The 24,232-nt window shown below is 43.5% G+C and overlaps 1 protein-coding gene across 2 annotated transcripts; it reads right to left on the bottom strand.

Annotated features, from left to right (window-relative positions):
- On the bottom strand, positions 1 to 23,518 carry gna13b (guanine nucleotide binding protein (G protein), alpha 13b). 2 transcript variants are annotated; one of them, XR_012051148.1, is made up of 6 exons: positions 22,606 to 23,518; positions 10,810 to 11,039; positions 6,014 to 6,064; positions 4,388 to 4,588; positions 466 to 1,004; positions 1 to 417 (listed from the first exon to the last, which is right to left on the bottom strand). XR_012051148.1 is itself a non-coding variant. In XM_061981697.2 (5 exons), the coding sequence occupies exons 1-5, from the start codon at positions 22,886 to 22,888 to the stop codon at positions 633 to 635; spliced, it is 1,137 nt and encodes a 378-aa protein (XP_061837681.1). In that variant the 5' UTR covers positions 22,889 to 23,518; the 3' UTR covers positions 1 to 632. The 2 variants fall into 2 exon arrangements, 1 of the variants encoding a protein (XP_061837681.1); XM_061981697.2 differs by having other exon boundaries at positions 1 to 1,004.
- Between the last annotated feature and the right edge of the window lie 714 nt (positions 23,519 to 24,232).

Genomic DNA, 24,232 nt, shown 5'->3' with positions numbered 1-24,232 from the left:
TAAAGAGTGAGAGTGCATCTTATTGACATGGAAATAAAAGATGGTTGTAAAAGTGGTGGGTGAAGGAATGAATGAAGATGATGTTCTCACTGAAGTGTCCATGAACACAAGTGGTACATTTGTTACTAAAACATGCTAATACATACATTTGTAGAAAAGGAATCCATCATTAAAAAATGTCATTCACACTGAACACACATTGTGCGTGTGTATCCATGTGTGTATGTACGTATGTATGTGTGTATGTCTGTATGTATGTGTGTGTGTGTGTATGAATGTACGTGTGTGTGTGTGTAAGAAAGATGGATTGTATGCTCCTTAATATGCTAAGTAAGGCAAAGATCAGGAATGTTTGCTAGTAGTGGTGACTTCCTTTCATAGTCTACATGTCCATTTGGGACTAGAGGACATGGTAACCTCCTTTCATAGTCTACATGTCCATTTGGGACTAGAGGACATGGTAACCTCCTTTCATAGTCTACATGTCCATTAGGGACTAGAGAAAAGGGTGACCTCCTTTCATAGTCTACATGTCCATTAGGGACTAGAGGACATGGACTGTTCCCCTGCAGGCTGGTGGACAAGAAAACATCAGCAACTTGCACCATCATGTTCCTGGTCATGTTCCTGTGTCACTGCAACATGAGCTGCTTGAGGTTGTCATGCAAGATGGTGTCTTTAACATCTCGGAACACCAGGCGGATGTTCTCAGTGTTGATGGCGGTGGTGAAATGGTGGTAAAGTGGTTTCTGCTGTTGCTCCCTGCGCTTCTTTCGAAAACACTCCACCAAGAAGACTTGGACGTCCGCCAGGCTTGTAGGTTCGCCTGAGAATTCTGGAAAATAGTCTCTGATGGACACCTGCCTCACCTTGTTCTCCAGAAGGTCCGTCTTGTTTAGGAACAAGATAATGGAAACGTTGGTGAACACTCGATTGTTGACGATGGTCTCAAAGATGTTGAGAGACTCGCTCAGGCGATTGGTATGTCGATCTTCCATTAACACCTGGAGATATGATACACACAAGATTATTGTCATGATTGGTATGTCCATCTTCCATTAACACCTGGAGATATGATACACACAAGATTATTGTCATGATTGGTATGTCCATCTTCCATTAACACCTGGAGATATGATACACACAAGATTATTGTCATGATTGGTATGTCGATCTTCTATTAACACCTGGAGATATGATACAAACAAGATTATTGTCATGATTGGTATGTCCATCTTCCATTAACACCTGGAGATATGATCCTTCTTGACATCCATCCTTCCCCGTGAGACGATGGATTATCTCTGTTTCAAATCTCATCGGCACCTGCGAGAGTGGCTAAAGAGACCAACCAGTCTCCGGTGGACTTGGTACAGCTGGTGCTCCCTTCTCTTCTGTCTTGTCCTCCTCTCCACAAGGGCCACTATTCTGGCCTCTCCAGATGTCCTGACACCGCTCCTCAACGTTGAACGCCAGGATGCACGGTCAGCAGCAAGGCACTCCCAAGAAGCCAGGTTGTGACAGGTGTCTTTCAAACAAAGGTGTGGTTGCCTTCCAGTAGGTCCTTTGGGTTCCATCCTTCTGACACGACCAAGCCAGCGTGGGCGCCTCTCACAGAGGATGGTGAAGATGCTGCTCAACCCAGCTTGTTGCACGACTTCTGTGTTTGGCACCTTAAGTGGAAACTGTTCTCTCCAGCCTGGCGTAGGTGGTCCAAGTCTCGCTGCTGTAGAGGAGTGGGCTGAGGACGCAGGCCTGGTAGGCCTGGTGCAGCTTGGTGTTCTCCGTGAGACAAGGGTTGTTTCAGGTGCCCCTCCATGTGGCCGGTTGACGGACCACGTGTCTGCACCATGACTTGGGTTTTCTTAAGGTCAGTCCAAATTCCTTGCACGCGTGAGAGTGTTGGAGGCCATGACAAGGCTGCATCGTCCGCAAAGAGCAGCTCAGGGATGAGCACCTCGGTCACCCTGGTCGTGGCACGGAGGTAAGGTACTTTACCATCAGCAGTGACTTTGGACAACAACGCAAAGTACCAAAAATTTGTACTGTGAGTACCGGTACCATCCCTACCAGACACATACAAGCACATGACCAAGCTCCTAACTCGGAATAGCTGAGTTGCAATCACGTGACCTAGAGGCACTTACGATTTCCAGACGATGGTGGAAGCCCCATTAGGCAACTGTTTATTTACCTGTACCAGTGCAGATTTAGTCTTATTTTGAAAGGTTTAGAGGCAAATATAAAAGCGATCGTGAAAAACTATTTAAAATGAGATGGAGTGGATTTTTACACTCTTAAAAAATACATTTAAAAAAAAGATTTAAACCATTCATCATCGCGTCATGTGACACTCGCAGTATTTACAGAGGCACGTCTGAGGGGTCCAGACATTAATCATGAACGGGTGCATGACTAAGTAACATATTTGATTGACATAACGAGTGCTGCTGTGATCGTGACGCTAATGAGAAAAACATTTATTTGCAGTTGATTTCCTGCACCAAATATTAGTCTCATCTACAAATCATGTCTGCACTTGTATTTAACTTCATATTGTTTAGTTCAGTCCTTCTCAAATAGGGGGAACGTATGATGACTTCACTGGAACTACACTGGGAGACCATTGTCTTGTTTCCTTTGATGTTAATAAACTTACAATGTTAAAACAATTCTATAGACAAATGATAATATTTATAGTCACAGTGGAGAGTGGAGAGTGGGGGGGCGCAAAAGGTTTTCTTTTCCTAAGGGGGGGTGGTCATACCAGACAATATTTGAGAAGCACTGGTTTGGCTATAGGTGCAAAGTTTGCTAGCCATATCAAGATTCAGTGTATGCCTACCAGAGTTGTACTTTATAATGACTATTATGTACAGGGCTGAAATTTAACCACGGCAATTTCCGTCACCACCCTTGTGACTTGCCGTAATGCCCTAAAAAATGGACCTGCATCTACGACAAGAACATGCCGTGACTTCCCTTGACTTTGTACTTGTTAATAGACTAGGGATGTAACGGTAAACGCTATAATGATCAAATTCCAGACGGTTAGTAACACCGTTTAAATGTTTAATTACCGATAAAAGCCGTCATTTATTAATGCATTTTAGGCAACGGCTAACTTCCGGAATACTGAAGCGCTGCAGCGTCTGAGCATGCTCACTAGAGCCGTTAGACTGGGAAAACATGGACTGTGCTTTGAAAATGTTCCTCCCAGCTAACGGCTTGGTTTCAATGGCTCCTACTTCCGTGGAGTCTCGGTGTAAGGTGAAGAGCACAATATTTAATGTTGCGGTTTCAATGCAGCTCGCGTCCTTCCGTCAGCTGCTGGGACTGAGAGTTAGCATGCAGCAGGCGATGTGTCGGGAACTTCGTCACACCTTGTTTATAAAGTCTGTACTTTCTTTACTGGGATGCTCACTCCTCCTTCAATTAACTCTAAACTTTATTGGTGTTCCAATAACATCAACACCAGATAAATGTTTAGTCGTCTCATCCAACTGAACGCAGGCTGAGTTGTCAGTGAGGCACAAAGATTGTGTGTTAGAAGTATCACTCCTCTTTATTCAACTAATGCCATCTCTTGTCCTTTCTTTACGCATAGTTCTGCTCTCAAACACTACTAATATACTGGCATTCATCAAAGAAAGTTTCTCAAACATTTTACAAAGGGATCACTGCAGACACGAGCATGGTTCGATTGTATTCCACAAGATGATGAAAGTGATATTTTTAGGAGCCATTTAGTTTTTCCCCCTGACTTGAATGACCTTTATGAGCCACTTCTTTCCTATGTCTCTATTTGAACGAGAGGACATTTTCTGACCAAACTCTAAACTCCAGCTGCTGGACCATCGTGTCAATCAAGCTGCTGGACCAGAAGAAAAACGGACATATGCAACGTTTCCTACCTATTGGTACCTCTTGTTGTGTATTTCAGAAATGTGAACTCCAACCACGAAGGCATGGCGGACATATTTATAAAACAACCTTGCCTTCTTTCATATCCATATATGGTAGACATTTCACAAGGGGCTTTGCACCCTGCTGTGGGGTAGACTGGCTCGTACATGCACATGTCTACTGCCTACTCAGTGGCCTAGTGGTTAGAGTGTACGCCCTGAGATCAGTAGGTTGTGAGTTCAAACCCCGGCCGAGTCATACTAAAGACTATAAAAATGGGACCCATTACCTCCCTGCTTGGCACTCAGCATCAAGGGTTGGAATTGGGGGTTAAATCACCAAAAAGGATTCCCGGTCAAATGCATGGGACAAATTTCACCACACTTAGTGTGTGTGTGACAATCATTGGTACTTTAACTAACTTAATGTCTAACATGACTACAACATGACACAGTCTAAGAGTACAGTTGGAGCGACTCACCTGGTCATATTCAGAGGAGGAGACAAGGAAGAGGATGGACGTGACGGAGTCGAAGCATTCAAACCACCGTCGCCTCTCAGAACGCTGACCGCCCACGTCCACCATTTTAAAAGGCACATTCTTGATGTCAAAGTGGTATTCGTGAATGCCCTTGGTGGGTTTTCTGGCCAGGAGGATGTCCTGCTGGCTGGGGAGGTAGTCCTGCACAGAGAACTCAGACTTAGTCTTGATCAAGTTGGAGCGATGTCTGTCTTAAGACTACTTTCCTCAACACAGCATATGATGTTTATCTTCTTCCAATGTCAACCTTTTAGATTGATTCATGTGTCTTTCACTTCCTGTTGATATGACGTCAACAGGAAAGAAAGGCCATGTCCACACTAAGCCGGATAACTCCTTCAAGGAATAATTAGTTAGCCTAAGCCCCGTGTCAGCCACACTAAACCATCCTTTAAGGTTCCCCTCCTTGGATCATTCTTTACACGGGTAAGTGCGCCGTCTATTTCTTGAATGTCTGACTCTTAGCTTTGTGTGGACTCATCCATCGTTTACAAACTGAGTTCGGAGAGGAAGTGACGTCAGAAAGAAGGCGCCACAGCCAGCTTCATAACAACCAGTTCGGTAACACGGAGGTAACCACTGGAAATATGGAGGCGAGTCATCCAGACTTGCCGTGTTTCTCCTTCTTGTACATGTACAGACGCTTGTGGAAATCACACATGAATACCTTCAGAGAAGGAAACTATTTGGGATACAACACATCTCAGACGACAACATAGCAATGTTGAGTTTTGGATAAGGCCTGAAAGAACAGCAGCCTGGTGGGATATGTTGGTCAAGGAGTGTGTTGTGCCAGAGGAATGGCAAGAGAACTTTCCAATGTCCAGGTCAGCTGTGACTCGACCTAGCGAAAAACTTGGTCCATTTGTCGGAGGAGAGAGACAAGAATGCGGGCTCCCGTGGACGAGGGAAGACTATGGAAAACAGCGAATGCATTTGGACTGGCAAAGCAGACTATCAGATATTGTCCGCCATGTATGTCGAACGATTACTCAACGTCTAGTTTTGTACTCCATAACTATTGTGAAACCATGAAGTGGTTGCGGCCGCCAAGTACGACCGTCAATTTCAGCCAACAAGCCCAGTGTCCTGACCAGATATCTAGATCCCTAGATTGATTGTGGCCAATGTTCTTTATCACATTGTTTACTTTCACACAGCCATTAAAGATATGATTGATGTATGATGGCTCAGGTGTGATTCACTACAATAGTGTAACAGCTGCTGATGGTGAGGCAAGCAAGGTCTACTGTTCAAAGAAAAGTGGCAATAGTCTACATTGAAACACAGGGTAAGGATACACTTCCAGGTCAGAGGTGACTATGACGCGCACATTTTGCCGCGCATGTGTACCAGGTCGCGTTGTGCCGGCGGACGGAGGGGGAAGGGGGTCTTATACGGTGGCATTGTTGTGTGGGCAGGGATATGGTTAAGTGTGATTTACCCTGGATAACCTTATCCGGCTTAGTGTAGAAGGAGCCAAAAACTTCTGCAGTTCTGTTATCACACCAATATCATGTGGATGAATGCACCAATCATCTGCTAGACCAGCACCAGAAGACTTACCGACTGTCCAAGCTTTTCCAAATTGTCCAGGAAATATCTGACCGACTCCCCCTGAGGACGAGACGCAGACCAAATCATTTCATTTTGAACACAATCCTGCAGCTGTCTTTCCAAGTGTCAAATATTACAAGACTGTAAAAGACTAGTTTTTCATCAGACGAAGTGGGAAACAGGAAGTTGTATCCTTGTTGTCCATCCTTTAGGAAATGCATGTTGATAAGAATCATTAGCAGACAAACCTGCAATAACACATTTTACTGGACCATCCGGTCGTGGTCAAAAGTGTACATAGACTTGTAAAGAACATCATGTCATGGCTGTCTTGAGATTCCAATCATTTCTACAACTCTTATTTTTTTGTGATAGAGTGATTGGAGCACATACTTGTTGGTCACAAAAAACATTCATGAAGCTCGCTTCTTTTATGAATTTATTATGAGTCTACTATGCGTCATACACACCAGTTCTAGAGCGGTGCATGCGTCATACACTCCAGTTCTAAAGCGGTGCATGTGTCATACACTCCAGTTCTAGAGCGTACAATCCAGTTCTGGAGCGGTGCATGCATCATACACTCCAGTTCTAGAGCGGTGCATGCGTCATACACTCCAGTTCTAGAGCGGTGCATGCGTCATACACTCCAGTTCTAGAGCGGTGCATGTGTCATACACTCCAGTTCTAAAGCGGTGCATGTCATACACTCCAGTCCTAAAGCGGTGCATGTCATACACTCCAGTTCTAGAGCGGTGCATGTCATACACTCCAGTTCTAGAGCGGTGCATGTGTCATACACTCCAGTTCTAGAGCGGTGCATGTGTCATACACTCCAGTTATAGAGCGGTGCATGTGTCATACACTCCAGTTATAGAGCGGTGCATGTGTCATACACTCCAGTTCTAGAGCGGTGCATGTGTCATACACTCCAGTTATAGAGCGGTGCATGTGTCATACACTCCAGTTCTAGAGCGGTGCATGCGTCATACACTCCAGTTCTAGAGCGGTGCATGCGTGCTGATCCCGAAAGGGACAAGCGGTAGGAAATGGATGGATGGATGGATGTGTCATACCCTCCAGAGGTCTGCATCATCCAAGTGTGTTAGTCCCACTTTCAAAAAGCCAACATGATGGATGAAGGTGTTTCCATGGGTACTAGGAGGCTTCTTTAGTGCCAAACTATTTGAGGAATCAGACTAAGACTACGTTTACACTCCAAATCAGATTTTTTTTTTAGATCTGATTTTTTCCAGCTGACTGTTTACACTGCAAGTACAATATGTTATTTATCAGACTCCAGTGTGAACCTGACAGGCCCCAATGTGGATCCAATGGGGTCCCAATGTGGCTCCAATGTAGTCCTAATGTGGATCCAATGTGGCCCCAATGTGGATCCAATGTGGGCCCCAATGTTGTTCCAATGTGGATCCATTGTGGCCCCAATGTGGATCCAATGTGGGCCCAATGTGGATCCATTGTTGTCCCAATGTGGATCCATTGTTGTCCCAATGTGGATCCATTGTGGCCCCAATGTGGATCCAATGTGGGCCCAATGTGGATCCATTGTTGTCCCAATGTGGATCCAATGTGGGCCCCAATGTGGATTTCTTGTGGCCCCAATGTGGGCCCCAATGTGGATCCAATATGGGCCTCAATGTGGTCCCAATGTGGATCCAATGTGGTCCCAATGTGGATCCAATGTGGGCCCCTATGTGGATCCAATGTGGATCCATTGTGGGCCAAATGTGTCCTCCACGTCACTTGCACGCACACTTCGATAAAGTGAAAACAAAGGAAGTTGACCGTGAGGAAGTCGCTACTACTACAAAATAAAATAAAAGTGGCAACACCTTCAAAAGAGTGTTTTTAAGTGAAAGTAAAGTACTATAAAGTATGAATGGATGTATATAGTGTCATATATCTGTCATCTTGTTGGCTGTTTAGTAGAGGAGAGGATCTACTTTACATTTATTTTTACACTCACATGGAAACTAATTCTGGTCCTTCAACAATCGCCATTTCTTCATGATCCAAATATATATTCCATATACTGTACATCCAAATATATATTCATGTACATCCAAATATATATTCATATATTCCATATACATCCAAAAATATATTCATATATTCCATATACATCCAAAGATATATTCATATATTCCATATACATCCAAATATATATTCATATACATTCAAATATATAATCATATATTCCATATACATCCAAAGATATATTTATATATTCCATATACATCCAAATATATATTCATATATTCCATATACAGTACATCCAAATATATATTCATATATTTCATATACATCCAAATATATATTCATATATTCCATATAAATCCAAATATATATTCACATATTCCATATAAATCCAAATATATATTCACATATTCCATATACATCCAAAGATATATTCATATATTCCATATATATCCAAAGATATATTCATATATTCCATAAACAGGGTTTGCCTTTAATGTAACTGAATGCTGCATTTTTAATACCACCACACCTTAAAAATATTTGTTGTACTTGAAAACAATAAAAGTAATATAATATATTGTAGAATCACGCAAAATCTGAGGCTATTTTAACTTGTATTACCAATCTTATGACAAACAACAAGACGTATGCATCAGGTTTTACCTCCAATGAAAACACTTTTGCCTCTTTGAGTCTTGGCTTCCCCGCCGGACACACAACAACACTTCCTCATTCTCCACCAATCACCTTTCAGGCACGGACGGTGTGTTTGTGACCATGGGAAAAACTGGCATCAGATCCAAAGCACAGGAACATCAAACATTAGCAGTATGATATTGTTTGCACACTATTGACAAGTGATGGACTGAAAACTTGACCACAGGAAAAAGACTTTGAGCACCAAAAACTGCGCTGCCAAACCCGCATGTAAGCAAGACGAACACCATAGTCAGCATGTCTGGGATGTGGACCTTGTACCCATGATCTGGTCCTTTAGGTCATAACTTAAAAGCTCATGACCATAGGTGAGGATGGGAAGATAGATATTGTACCCTTGATCTGGTCCTTTAGGTCATAACTTAAAATCTCATGACCATAGGTGAGGATAGGGATGTAGATCTTGTATCCGTGATATGGTCTTTTAGGTCACGACCCAAAGATCATGACCATAGGTGAGGATGGGAACATAGATCTTGTACCTGTGATCTGGTCCTTTAGGTCACGACCCAAAGATCATGACCATAGGTGAGGATGGGAATATAGATCTTATATCCGTGATCTGGTCTTTTAGGTCACGGCCCAAAGATGATGACCATAGGTGAGGATAGGGACGTAGATCTTGTACCCGTGATCTGGTCCTTTAGGTCACGACCCAAAGCTCATGACCATAGGTAAGGATGAGAACATAGATCTTGTACCTGTGATCTGGTCCTATAGGTCCCGACCCAAAGATCATGACCATAGGTGAAGATGGGAACGTAGATATTGTACCCTTGATCTGGTCCTTTAGGTCATAACTTAAAAGCTCATGACCATAGGTGAAGATAGGGTCGTAGATCTTGTACCCGTGATCTGGTCCTTTAGGTCACAACCCAAAGATCATGACCATAGGTGAGGATAGGGTCGTAGATCTTGTACCCGTGATCTGGTCCTTTAGGTCACAACCCAAAGATCATGACCATAGGTGAGGATGGGAATGTAGATCTTGTACCTGTGATCTGGTCCTTTAGGTCACGACCCAAAGATCATGACCTTAGGTGAGGATAGGGACGTAGATCTTGTACCCGTGATCTGGTCTTTTAGGTCACGACCCAAAGATCATGACCATAGGTGAGGATAAGGACGTAGATATTGTCCCCATGATCTGGTCCTTTAGGTCACGACCCAAAGATCATGACCATAGGTGAAGATAGGGACGTAGATCTTGTACCCGTGATCTGGTCCTTTAGGTCACAACCCAAAGATCATGACCATAGGTGAGGATATGGACGTAGATCTTCTACCTGTGACCTGGTCCTTTAGGTCACAACCCAAAGATCATGACCATAGGTGAGGATGGGAACATAGATCTTGTACCCGTGATCTGGTCCTTTAGGTCACGACCCAAAGATCATGACCATAGGTGAGGATGGGAAGATAGATCTTGTACCCTTGATCTGGTCCTTTAGGTCATAACTTAAAAGCTCATGACCATAGGTGAGGATAGGGACGTAGATCTTGTACCCGTGATCTGATCCTTTAGGTCACAACCCAAAGATCATGACCATAGGTGAGGATAGGGACGTAGATCTTGTACCCATGATCTGGTCCTATAGGTCACAACCCAAAGATCATGACCATAGGTGAGGATGGGAACGTAGATCTTGTACCTGTGATCTTGTCCTTTGGTCATGACCCAAAGATCATGACCAAAGGTGAGGATGGGAACATAGATCTTGTACCCGTGATCTGGTCCTTTAGGTCACGACCCAAAGATCATGACCATAGGTGAGGATGGGTAAATAGATCTTGTACCCTTGATCTGGTCATTTAGGTCATAACTTAAAAACTCATGACCATAGGTGAGGATAGGGACGTAGATGTTGTACCCATGATCTGGTCCTTTAGGTCACAACCCAAAGATTATGATCATAGGTGAGGATAGGGACGTAGATCTTGTACCTGTGATCTGGTCCTTTAGGTCACAACCCAAAGATCATGACCACAGGTAAGAATGGGAACATAGATCAACTAGAACATTTACAATTGAGAGCTTCACCTTCCGGCTCAGCTCCTTCGTCACCACGACAGACAAAGACACTTACCAACTGGAATTCTCTGCGACGGTCATAAGCGGTCTGAATTCCCTGGTCAGTCCACAGGTCCCGGATGGATGGCAGGTAGTGCTGAAAAACCTTAGGCTGCACCAGACCATGGCCATGGGCCACCATAGACCGCGTGTCGAAGGCCATCAATATGTCTCCATGGCGCTGGTTGGACAAGTTGCCCCATGGGATGTGGAGCTTTTCTCGAGCATCCACTAACACTCGAATACCTACAACAGATGTACACCATGGTTAACATGAGGCTTCAGACCCGAGGGGTGTGGCAGCAAATATTTCACTTTGGATTCTTCGGTTCTCAGACCTAACAACCTGGAAAAACTGCTAGTACTCCTTCCACACACACACTCTGCCCTCCTTTTGCATCATTATATATATATATATATATATATATATATATATATATATATATATATACACACAGGACTGTCTCAGAAAATTTGAATATTGTGATAAAGTTATTTTTTTCTGAAATGCAATTAAAAAAAACAAAAACGTCATACATTCTGGATTCATTACACATCAACTGAAATATTGCAAGCCTTTTAATATTTCAATATTGCTGATTATGGCATACAGCTTAAGAAAACTCAAAAATCCTAACTAAAAAAATTAGAATATTTCCTCAGACCAAGTAAAAAAAAGATTTATAACAGCAAAACAAAATCAAACATTTGAAAATGTCAATAAATGCACTCAGTACTTGGTTGGGAATCCTTTTGCACGGATTACTGCATCAATGCGGCGTGGCATGGAGGCAATCAGCCTGTGGCATTGCCAAGGTGTTATGGATGCCCAGGATGCTTCAATAGCGGCCTTTAGCTCATTTGCATTATTGGGTCTGGTGTCTTTCAGCTTCTTCTTCACAATACCCCACAAATTCTCTATTGGGTTCAGGTCAGGGGAGTTGGCAGGCCAATCGAGGACAGTAATGCCATGGTCAGTACACCAGTTACTGGTGGTTTTGGCACTGTGGGCAGGTGCCAGATCATGCTGGAACATGAAATCATCATCTCCATAGAGCTTTTCAACAGATGGGAGCATGTAGTGCTATTTTTTACATTTTGATAGAGAGAGCTTTTATTTGATTACAATTTTTTAAGTGATGTACATGTATATGTATATGTAGATGCTGTATCGGGACAGATCCATTAAGAGTTTGAGCAGAAATATGTCATATAGGAATTAACAATACCGGTACACAATAAAACATTAACACAATGATGTGGTGTCACATGAAGGTTTTTGAAGTAACACCTTAGTGACATGAAAACGTTCACCACACATCACTTGCTGCAAAACATCAAATAATTTTCTCCTTCGCTATTTACTTTTGGTGTGGGGACAATATTGTCCACACTTTTCTCCATCTAAACACGGCAGTGTCTCTTAAACGCATGGCGGCAAGCGAGGGAAAATGAGGTTAAACCAAGCGCTTGGCTCCGGGAATTTTTTATTTATTATTATTTTAAATCTGTCTTTTTTAATCCATTTTTTGGTGTCTCCTAGCCGCTCAGGTAAATCATATTGTCTAAAAATGCATTTTACCATATGACTTATATTGTCTTAGCTCAGGGGTGTCAAACTCAAATACAGATCGGGCCAAAATTTAAAACTAATATATATATATATATATATATATATATATATATATATATATATATATATATATTAGGGGTGTGGGAAAAAATAGATTCGAATTGCGATTCTCACGTTGTGCAATTCAGAATCGATTCTAATTTTTTTTAAATCAATTTTTTTTATTTTAAATTTATTTTAAAAAATGTTTATTTTTATTTTGAATTTTTTTGTAATTAATCAATCAAACAAAACAATACACAGCAATACCATAACAATGCAATCCAATTCCAAAACCAAACCCGAACCAGCAACACTCAGAACTGCAATAAACAGAGCAATTGAGAGGAGACACAAACACGACACAGAACAAACCAAAAGTAGTGAAACAAAATGAATATTATCAACAACAGTATCAATATTAGTTACAATTTCAACATAGCAGTGATTAAAAATCCCTCATTGACATTATCATTAGACATTTATAAAAAAAAAAAAAAAAAAGAACAATAGTGTCACAGTGGCTTACACTTGCATCGCATCTCAGAAGCTTGACAACACACTGTGTCCAATATTTTCACAAAGACAAAATAAGTCATATTTTTAGTTCATTTAATAGTTAAAACAAATTTACATTATTGCAATCAGTTGATAAAACATTGTCCTTTACAATTATAAAAGCTTTTTACAAAAATCTACTACTCTGTTTGCATGTCAGCAGACTGGGGTAGATCCTGCTGAAATCCTATGTATTGAATGAATAGAGAATCGTTTTGAATCGGGAAATAATCGTTTTTGAATCGAGAGTCGTGTTGAATTGAGAAAAAAAAATAAAAAAATAAAAAAATAAAAAATCGATTTTTTTTTTTAATGTCCTGTCCAGCTTCTCAGGCAAATCATATAGTTGATGTAGACGCCCATGTCGGCTGTTCAGATTTACTTTACAAAAGAGAAGTGTAGGATACTTCTCTTGTTGCCTTATTTGTATTTGACTTTATTAAATGTATTTATATTATCATTTAGTGCAGCCAGGCCGGAGCAGGAGGGGATAGAAAGAGAAAAAAAGAAGACAGAGGGGGAAATTGTGCGGACAAGAGGGGGATTAGACAGAGAGACAAAAACAACAACAGCAAACAACAACAACAACAACAACAACAATAGAGCAACATCAGCAAATACGACATGTACAAATATGATGGTAAAAGTAATAGCAAATAAGCAGTTAGCGAAAAATAAAAAATAATACAGAAATGACAATGGGCATTATTACACTACAAATGGATCAATACAAATACCAATAGAAATAGCGCTATTGATAAAGAACACTACCAATACTTTACCTTTATTATCAACAATACAGTTGTTCAAGTGCAACAATACATATACCGTATTTTCCGCACTATAAGCCGCACCTAAAAACCACAAATTTTCTCAAAAGCTGACAGTGCGGCTTATAACCCGGTGCGCCTTATATATGGATTAATATTAATATTCATTTTAATAAAGTTTAGGTCTCGCAACTCCGGTAAACAGCCGCCATCTTTTTTCCCCGTAGAAGAGGAAGCGCTTCTTCTTCTACGGTAAGCAACCGCCAAGGTAAGCACCCGCCCCCATAGAAGAGGAAGCGCTTCTTCTTCTACTGTAAGCAACCACCCGCCCCCGTAGAAGAAGAAGCGCGCGGATATTACGTTTCATTTCATTTGTGTGTTTACATCAGTAAAGACCACAAAATGGCTCCTATTAAGAGACACGCGTACAACGCAGAATTCAAACTCAAAGCAATAAGTCACGCAGTAGAACACGGAAATAGAGCAGCAGCAAGAGAATTGAACATAAATGAATCAATGGTGCGTAGGTGGAGGAAGCAACAAGATGACCTGCGCCACTAAGACAGGGAGACAGCGCCGGACGACATACGCCAACATCTGCCAGTGGATTGTAAATGCCTGAGCGGATATATCGGTCTCAACTGTGGTCCGAGCTTTCCGGAAGGCAGGATTCATGGAACTGCTGGACAACAACAGCGACACTTACTCTGATGACTTCGACGAGACGGAGCCGGCCATTTTGGATGCCGTATTCGCCCAACTTTTTAATTCAGACACCGAAGAAGAATTCGAGGGATTTATGGATCAGGAATAACTTCAGAAAGTGAGCTTTAAATGTTTATTTTGTGTGTTGTGTGACATTAACGTTCGAGCAACGTTGAGTTGTTATTGTTGCTATTGCTCTGCACTATTTTGAGTGTTACTATTTTTGTGATTGCACATTTGCACATTACATTTTGGGGGTGAACGGAGTTGTTAAAACGCTGGTTTGTAATATATTATTAAAGTTTGACTGACCTATCTGACTGTTTTTTTGACATTCCCTTTAGCGCAGCGTAGGTGCGGCTTATAACCCGGGGCGGCTTATAGGTGAACAAAGTTTTGAAATATGCCATTCATTGAAGGTGCGGCTAATAACCCGGGGCGGCTTATAGTGCGGAAAATACGGTACGTAATGATAACTTGACATACGAAAGAATGCATAAAAATGGAGGGGGAGAAAGAGAAGCAACCTACATTAACCTTGTAGATTGTTATAGTAAAAATAGGTTAAGCTTTGTCAGTGTGCCATGTGTTATACCCAGTTTACCCTAGGGCAACAACGTTAATATATGTTTGATGAAACGTGATTATGTGCAAGAGTGTAAGTATGCATATGTACTTGTATATGTACAGAATGTGTATATGTGTTTGTACAATGAATGTATATGTACAGAATGTGTATATGTGTTTGTACAGTGAATGTATATGTAGAATGTAAAAAATCGATTTTGAATCGAATCGTGACCCCAAGAATCGATATTGAATCGAATCGTGGGACACCCAAAGATTCACAGCCCTAATATATATATATGTATATATATATATACATACCGGTATATATCTCCTGCCTCGAAAAAAAAAAAATGTTTGCCTTGGTGCCCCTTCTAACTTCCCTCGGTGCCCTAAAATATGAGCCCTCCTTTAAGGCAACACTTGCCTTGACCTTTAAAAGATAAAATTTGAGGCCTGTACATTAGAGCTGCAGCTATCAAATATTTTAGTAATCGAGTATTGTATCGAATATCCCAATCGATTAATCGAGTAATCGAATAAATCATATTTTTGCTTTGTCCTGTCCAGCTTCTCAGGCAAATTATACAGTTGATGTAGATGCCCATATCGGCTGTACAAATTTACTTTAAAAAAGAGAAGTGTGGGATACTTCTCTTGTTGCTTTATTCGTATTTTTACTTTATTAAATGGATACATATTATTATTTGGTGCAGCCGGGCTGGAGCAATATTTTTGCTTAATTAAGGTTTAATTATACATGTTAAGATGTGCCCCTCCTCTCTGAGCTGCCACCTACCGTGGTAGAGGAGTTTGCGTGTCCCAATGATCCTAGGAGCTATGTTGTCCGGGGGCTTTATACCCCCTGGTAGGGTCTCCCGAGACAAACTGGTCCGAGGTGAGGGATCAGACAAAGAGCAGATCGAAGACCTCCATGAAAAATAAAAACGAAGGGTTCAGATTTCCCTCGCCCGTACGCGGGTCACCGGGGCCCCCCTCTGGAGCCAGTCCCGGAGGTGGGGCACGATGGCGAGCGCCTGGTGGCCGGTCGAGCCGGGCACAGCCCGAAGAGGCAACGTGGGTCCCCCCTCCAATAGGCTCACCACCCATAGCAGGGGCCATAGAGGTCGGGTGCAATGTGAGCTGGGCGGAAGCCAAAGGCAGGGCACTTGGCGGTCCGATGCTCGGCTACAGAAGCCAGCTGTTGGGACGTGGAACGTCACCTCGCTGGGGGAGAAGGAGCCTGAGCTAGTGCGCGAGGTGGAGAAGTTCCGGCGAGATATAGTCGGACTCACTTCGACGCACAGCAAGGGCTCAGGAACCAGTTCTCTCGAGAGGGGCTGGACTCTCTTCCACTCTGCAGTGAGAGGCGACGGGCTGGGGTGGCAATTCTTGTTTCCCCCCGGCTCAGAGCCTGCACGTTGGAGTGTTGGGGGGGGTGTCCTGACTGTTGTTTGCGCTCACGCGCAAAACGGCAGCTCAGAGTACCCACCCTTTTCTCAGAGTACCCACCCTTTTTGGATTCACTCGAGGGAGTACTGGAGAGTGCTCCCCGTGTGATTCCCTCGTTCTACTGGGGGACTTCAACGCTCATATTGGCAACGACAGTGAAACCTGGAGAGGCGTGATTGAGAAGAATGACCGCCCGGATCTGAACCCGAGTGGTGTTTTGTTATTGGACTTTTGTGCCCGTCACAGATTGTCCATAACGAACACCATGTTCAAACATAAGGGTGTCCATATGTGCACTTGGCGCCAGGACACCCGCGGCCGCAGTTCCATGATCGACTTTGTAGTTGCGGCCTCATGTTTTGGACACTCGGGTAAAGAGAGGGGCGGAGCTTTCTACTGATCACCACCTGGTGGTGAGTTGGCTGCGATGGTGGGTAGGATGCCGGACAGACCTGGCAGGCCCAAACGCATTGTGAGGGTTTCCTGGGAAAGTCTGGCAGAGTCTCCTGTCAAAGAGAGTTTCAATTCCCACCTCTGGAAGAACTTTGAACATGTCACGAGGGAGGTGGTGGACATTGAGTCCGAGTGGACCATGTTCCGAACCTCTATTGTCGAGGCGGCTGATTTGAGCTGTGGCCGCTAGGTAATTGGTGCCTGTCGTGGCGGTAATCCTAGAACCCGTTGGTGGACACCGGCGGTGAGGGATGCCGTCAAGCTGAAGGAGTCCTATTGGCTTATAGGACTCCTGAGGCAGCGGACAGTTACCGACCGACAGGCCAAGCGGCTTCAGTGGTCAAAAAGGCAAAAACTCGGGACATGGGAGGAGTTCGGGGAAGCCATTGCAAACGACTTCCGGACTGCTTCGAAGCGATTCTGGACCACCATCCGCCGCCTCAGGGAGGGGAAGCAGTGCACTGTCAACACCGTGTATGGTGAGGATGGTGTTCTGCTGACCTCGACTGCAGATATTGTGGATCGGTGGAGGGAATACATCGAAGACCTCCTCAATCCCACCGACACGTCTTCCTATGAGGAAGCAGTGCCAGGGGAATCTGTGGTGGGCTCTCCTATTTCTGGGGCTGAGCTTGCTGAGGTAGTTAAAAAGCTCCTCTGTGGCAAGGCCCCGGGGGTAGATGAGATCCGCCCGGAGTTCCTTAAGGCTCTGGATGCTGTGGGGCTGTCTTGGTTGACAAGACTCTGCAGCATCGCGTGGACATCGGGGGCGGTACCTCTGGATTGGCAGACCGGGGTGGTGGTTCCTCTCTTTAAGAAGGGGAACCGGAGGGTGTGTTCTAACTATCGTGGGATCACACTCCTCAGCCTTCCCGGTGAGGTCTATCCAGGTGTACTGGAGAGGAGGCTACGCCGGATAGTCGAACCTCGGATTCAGGAGGACCAGTGTGCTTTGTGGACTTGGAGAAGGCAATCGACCGTGTCCCTCGGGAAGTCCTGTGGGGAGTACTCAGAGAGTATGGGGTATCGGACTGTCTGATTGTGGCGGTCCGCTTCCTGTATGATCAGTGTCAGAGCTTGGTCCGCATTGCCGGCAGTAAGTCAGACACGTTTCCAGTGAGGGTTGGACTCCGCCAAGGCTGCCCATTGTCACTGATTCTGTTCATAACTTTTATGGCCAGAATTTCTAGGCGCAGTCAAGGCGTTGAGGGGATCCGGTTTGGTGGCTGCAGGATTAGGTCTCTGATTTTTGCAGATGATGTGGTCCTGATGGCTTCATCTGGCCAGGATCTTCAGCTCTCACTGGATCGGTTAGCAGCCGAGTGTGAAGCGACTGGGATGAGAATCAGCACCTCCAAGTCTGAGTCCATGGTTCTCGCCCGGAAAAGGGTGGAATGCCATCTCCGTGTTGGGGAGGAGACCCTTCTCCAAGTGGAGGAGTTCAAGCACCTTGGAGTCTTGTTCACGAGGGAGGGGAGAGTGGATCGTGAGATCGACAGGCAGATCGGTGTGGCGTCTTCAGTAATGCGGACGCTGTATCGATCCGTTGTGGGGAAGAAGGAGCTGAGCCGGAAGGCAAAGCTCTCAATTTACCGGTCGATCGACGTTCCCATCCTCACCTATGGTCATGACCTTTAGGTTATGACCGAAAGGACAAGATCATGGGTACAAGCGGCCAAAATGAGTTTCCTCCGCCGGGTGGCGGGGCTCTCCCTTAGAGATAGGGTGAGACTATCTGTCATTCGGGAGGAGCTCAGCGTAAAGCCGCTGCTCCTCCACATGGAGCGGAGCCAGATGAGGTGGTTCGGGCATCTGGTCAGGATGCCACCCGAACGCCTCCTTAGGGAGGTGTTTAGGGCACGTCCGACCGGTAGGAAACCACCATCATAACATGTTGGAGATGAAAACACATATATATATATAAAATTAGTTCAAAAGTAATATTCCCTGAGAAAGTTAAAATAAAACTATATTCTTGGTATGAAAAATAAAAACAATAAGAGCAGTTTTCATTTTATCAGGAATTAGGCTTGGCCCCTTAGTTCCAGTGAAAGGAACTTACTTTTGTCTTTAAAAAGGCAAACTTTTAGAAACGCTGGCCAAAGTGTAGAGATCCAAAACTCTCCACTCAGCATATGCGTGTGCACGACACAGACGGAGGCTTGTGATGACGTCAAGGTTGTATAATGTCACTTCCAAACTCGAACAACACTGCCTTGCTGCCTTTAAACACATTATAAGAGGACTTAATGTATGTTTGAATGTAAACATGCTGCTATTTTCACTCAACATGAATAAAAAGACACATCAAAATGTGCTTAGTGGCACTCCCGCCTGCACTAATGACAGTCAGCTGTTTGGATATGATGGTTGTGGAACCTCCACCTGATGGAACAACTTTGACCAGCAAGACTTTTTGCTCTGTGTCATAGGAAAGGTGCAACATTATTTTATGTTTTTAGTCCTTGTTTAACCACAAATCATGAAGTTAACTTACGTGTCTTGCGTCCGTGAGCCGGGCGTGACCCTGCTCGCACGCAAAAAGTGACCAAGCAACAAAAAAAACATAATGTAGCGTCCTCCTTGTAGTGTGTACTGATGTTAAATACTATATATACTTCATTACACATGTACTATATATTCATTGTAGTGTGTACTGATGTTAAATACTATATATACTTCATTACACATGTACTATATATTCATTGTAGTCTGTACTGATGTTAAATACTATATATATTTCATTACACATGTACTATATATTCATTGTAATGTGTACTGATGTTAAATACTATATACACTTCATTACACATGTACTATATCACTATACCCATCATTAAATGGATATAGTGATATAATCGAAGAAATAATCGACAGATTGATCGATTATCAAATTAATCGTTAGTTGCAGCCCTAATATATATATATATATATATATATATATATATATATATATATATATATAGATTCTGTGTGTATGTGTAGGCTGCTTTTAAAGATAATTTACGTGTCATTGTACAACTAAAGTATATCAAAATAAAAACAATAGGAAGTGTAATGCTGCACCAAGTCAGATATTGCTGCTTTTTTCAGGCTTCTGACTGGACAAAAAGTGCATGACAGCAGGTGTGTGTGTTTGTGTGTAGACATAGACATTTTTGAAACTACACTTGTGTGGATGGACATTGTTTTAACTCCAAATATGTCTTTTTGAAACTCTCCGTGTTCGTGTGGACATGGCCTAAAGCTCACGTTTCGCACAAACTGTTTAGGTGTTGCACAGCGTATTTACGTCACAGATCATACACTGCACAACAACGCTCCTCTAAATACGCTTGAGTTTAGAAAACGTTTTGGCTGACATAACCGAGGGGGGAAGGGGGGGTATTATTATTATAATTTTTTTTGTCATAAAAAAAATACAATCATGTGTGCTTACGGACTGCATCCCTGCAGACTTTATTGATCTATATGTGTTGGTGCACTAATTGTAAGTGTATATTTGTTGTTGTTGTTGATTTAATAAAAAAAATAAAAAAATAAAAAAACTTTTTTTATTTCTTGTTAAGGCGACCGCCATAACAACAAAGAGCCACCGCCAAAACTAAAATCTTAACAAGCTGCTCCGCTTAGTTCTGCCTCTGCCTCTGTCAGTACGTCTCTGCAGCACCCAGCATTGTCCCACCCACAGAACCATCTGATTGGTTACACGCAGAGCGGTAACAGCCAATCAGCAGTGCGTATTCAGAGCGCATGTAAGAGCCAATCAGCAGTGCGTATTCAGAGCGCATGTAGTCAGTGCCCAGGCAGTCAGAGAGGAGAGACGGTGGAGTGAGCAGAAAAGTGTTTAGCAGGTGAGCATAATGCAGCGGACTCTCCCCAAATTATAATAAACACTTCCAAGTCAACTACTAGTAACATCACTATGAGCCAGTTGACGTTCTGGAAACATAAGCGGCAGCTCAGCTCGCTCGCAGTCCTTGAGATGAAAGCTAATTAGCTTTTAGCGTAACGTTAGCTCACTGTGCTGTGTGTGTTACGGACAGCAAATCCCTGTCTGTCTGAGAGAAAGCCAAGCATTATTGACCTACAGTTAACAACTAAGTTATTTCACTTTACCTTTTTCTGTGTTGATTGAGCTGTGTTGAAGCAGCAAAAAAGGACATTATGTTAAAAGAAGAGTTTCCTAAAGCTGTCTCTGATAGTTGATATAATAATGTAACTGCATCATAAAGCCTACATGAACTCCATGGTGTTCAGGGATGAATAGTCTCTCCTATTGCTATTGTACTATTTTTTCAGCTATAGTTACATTAATCATTAGTAATGTAGCAGCCTAGTTTTGAATGGCAGGGTCCCTGCTATCACATGTTGATAAAAATAAAGCATTTACATAATAAATATCAACTACAGGCTTCCCAAATGCTGTAATAAATTAAGCATGATGAGTTGAACATATGTCAGCATGTGGCCCCACTTTTAACTCTTTTTTTCAAACGCTTATTGCAAATGCTTACTTACAGTAAGTCGTTAATTTGACTTTGTAAGTCATTATTTTGACTTAGTAAGCCATCATTTTGTCATTATTTTGACTTAGTGAATTACTAAGTCATAATAATGACGTACTTAGTATCTCAGGTAACTAGGACTGTTTTGTTTTTACTTTACGGAAAAAATATCGAGATACATATCGTATATCCCCATTCAGAAAATGGAGCGGAAAACACAACCAAAAGTTGTAGGCTTCTTCACGCGACGAAGCCAGCCTAGTTCACCGCAGTCTGTAATCTATTGCCCCCCAGGCTGTGGTGGCAGCGACGAGGTGGAGACGTGATGGCGACAGGCTGAGTTACACCGATCCTTACACCCACCCACCCCTTTCCCCGGTCCCCTCCCCTGGAGAGTCACCACCTTAACCAACAATATTTCTGGGGGAAACACTGCAGCCCATATTATTGTTGCTCATACTTCAAACGTTATTGTTCTTGTTCCGCACGTTTCTCTTACACTTAATACGAGATGAACCATCGGAAAGGGGTTGTTCGCGCCGATGGCGTTACTTTAAATTGGGACCATTTCGTGTTACCATGGCAACGCTATTCATAAATAAACGAAAAATAATGGGCCACTAGAATGGGTACGCACCAAAAAAATAGGCAACATTACCTCCTTTTGTATCTCTGCCTTACTTTCACGTAGCTCGGTGCTTTAACGTCCAATATTTGGTTTCGGTTCCATGGCCATCGGAGTGAGGCGAGTGCCATCGGCCTGACTGTTATCATGCTATTGTTAGCACACATGCTAAGTGTTAGCATTTGTATTAAAACATGCTACTGTTTTAGGCTTTTTGGACAGTGACACCCAAAACTCCCGGATTCAGACACTCGGCACCATCTAATAAGTAAGGTGGCTTCCAGAGTTCCAGGGCCCATCAAAATTTCTGCGGGAATGTTCTAGTTTTTAGGTTATCATGCCGTGATTTTATCAGTTTTGCCCACTTGGGAGTAGATTTTTCTCCATGCGGCCCCCCATCTAAAATTACTTTGACACCCCTGCCTGACATAGCACAACAGCCATCTTGGCTGGGTTGACCACCACTTCCGGGAAGAAGTCACGTGTGTGAATAGGGGTGACATGTTGAGCGCTATGTTGACGTCACGTGACAATAAGCGAGTTGAAAGAGAACAACACTGACCTTTAATAACGTTGCTATAAATGGTGTCTCTGAAGTCTTCCTTGGCTCTCTGCTCGAAGTCGCGGCCGTGGATGATCCGCATCTGCTTGAGGAAAGTCGACTTGCCGCTCTCGCCCGCTCCCAGGAGCAGGATTTTAACTAGCCGCTTCACGTAGCTCTTGTCCCGCAGAAGACACTTGTCTATCTCCTTGGACCTCTGCAGCTGCTCGGCCTCCCCGCTGCTGAGCAGGCAGTGCGGGAAACACGCGGATAAGACGGCGCGGGACGGCAGGAAGTCCGCCATCTTGGACAGAACTTCATCGAGCAGGAAGACTGATGCTACGTTCAAAGTAGTCGGAATCCCCCCAACTCGCTCACTTAATCGATGCTCCCGGGCAGGAAGACTGACGGCGGCTGCTGCGTTCAATGTCGTCGGAATCCCCCCAACTCTCACTTCATCGATGCTCCCGAGCAGGAAGACTGACGGCGGCTGCTGCGTTCAAAGTCGTCGGAATCCCCCCCACTCGCTCACTTCATCGATGCTCCCGAGTAGAAAGACTGACGGGGAACTGCGTTCAGGGTCGTCTGAATCCCCCAACTCGCTCACTTCATCGATGCTCCCGAGCAGGAAGACTGAAGCTGTGTTCAAAGTCTTCGGAATCCCCCACAACTCGCTCACTTCATCGATGCTCCCGAACAGGAAGACTGATGCTACATTCAAAGTCATCGGAATGCCCCCAACTCGCTCAATTAATCGATGCTCCCGAGCAGGAAGACTGACGGCGGCTGCAGCGTTCAGGGTTGTCGGAATCCCCCCAACTCACTCACTTCATCGATGCTCCCGAGCAGGAAGACTGATGCTGCTGATGCTGCGTTCAAAGTCGTCGGAATCCCCCCAACTCTCTCACAGTGCGGCTGTAGCTTGAAGGCAACAAAGTTATATCACGTGATATAAAAGAAAGAAGTAGTATTTGATGTGATTAAAACAAACATGTATTATTTCACGTGATATAAAACAAAGTATCATTTGATGTGATATAAAACAAAGAAGTATTATTTGATGTGATATAAAACAAATAAATATTATTTGACGTGTTTGTGGAACCATCCAAGATTCTTTCTTCTTCTATTTGACATCAGCGTAGACGTGACAATATTACGTCACGTCAGTTGGACGCGCTAGTACTCAGGGGAAATGTGGTCTTCTGGACAAACACTACCGCGTTCGTCCACTGGCGCCGCCAAAATCAACCAAAACTGAAAGTACTCATGAAAACACTTGAGAAATACTTCATAACAGAGGTGTGGACTCGAGTCACATGACTTGGACTCGAGTCAGACTCGAGTCATGAATTTGATGACTTTAGACTCGACTTGACAAAATGTAAAAAGACTTGCAACTCGACTTAGACTTTAACATCAATTACTTGTGACTTCACTTGGACTTGAGCCTTTTGAATTGACATGACTTGACATGACTTGCTACTTTCCCCAAAACCCAAAGATGAAAAAGTTATTCGGGAGCGCTCCGTATTTTTCATTGTGTACTTGTCTAGTTGCGTGTGTCAGCTGGTGTGCTGTCAGTACAACAGCCAATCAAATTAGATCTACTTTGTTTTCATCACACAGCATTCATCCAATCAAATTG

This window comes from Nerophis lumbriciformis, linkage group LG24 (assembly GCF_033978685.3).
Source record: "Nerophis lumbriciformis linkage group LG24, RoL_Nlum_v2.1, whole genome shotgun sequence".
Taxonomy (NCBI): domain Eukaryota; kingdom Metazoa; phylum Chordata; class Actinopteri; order Syngnathiformes; family Syngnathidae; genus Nerophis; species Nerophis lumbriciformis.
The sequence above is the reverse complement of the archived record's forward strand: the minus strand, read 5'-3'. Positions and strand labels throughout refer to the sequence as shown.

Coding starts and splice junctions, on each gene's coding strand:
- gna13b (XM_061981697.2), bottom strand. CDS start 22,888: ATGGCGGACTTCCTGCCGTCCCGCGCCGTCTTATCCGCGTGTTTCCCG. Junction 11,040..22,605: donor TTATAGCAACGTTATTAAAG/GTCAGTGTTGTT, acceptor CATCTGTTGTAG/GTATTCGAGTGTTAGTGGAT. Junction 4,589..6,013: donor TGGAAAAGCTTGGACAGTCG/GTAAGTCTTCTG, acceptor TTCTCTGTGCAG/GACTACCTCCCCAGCCAGCA.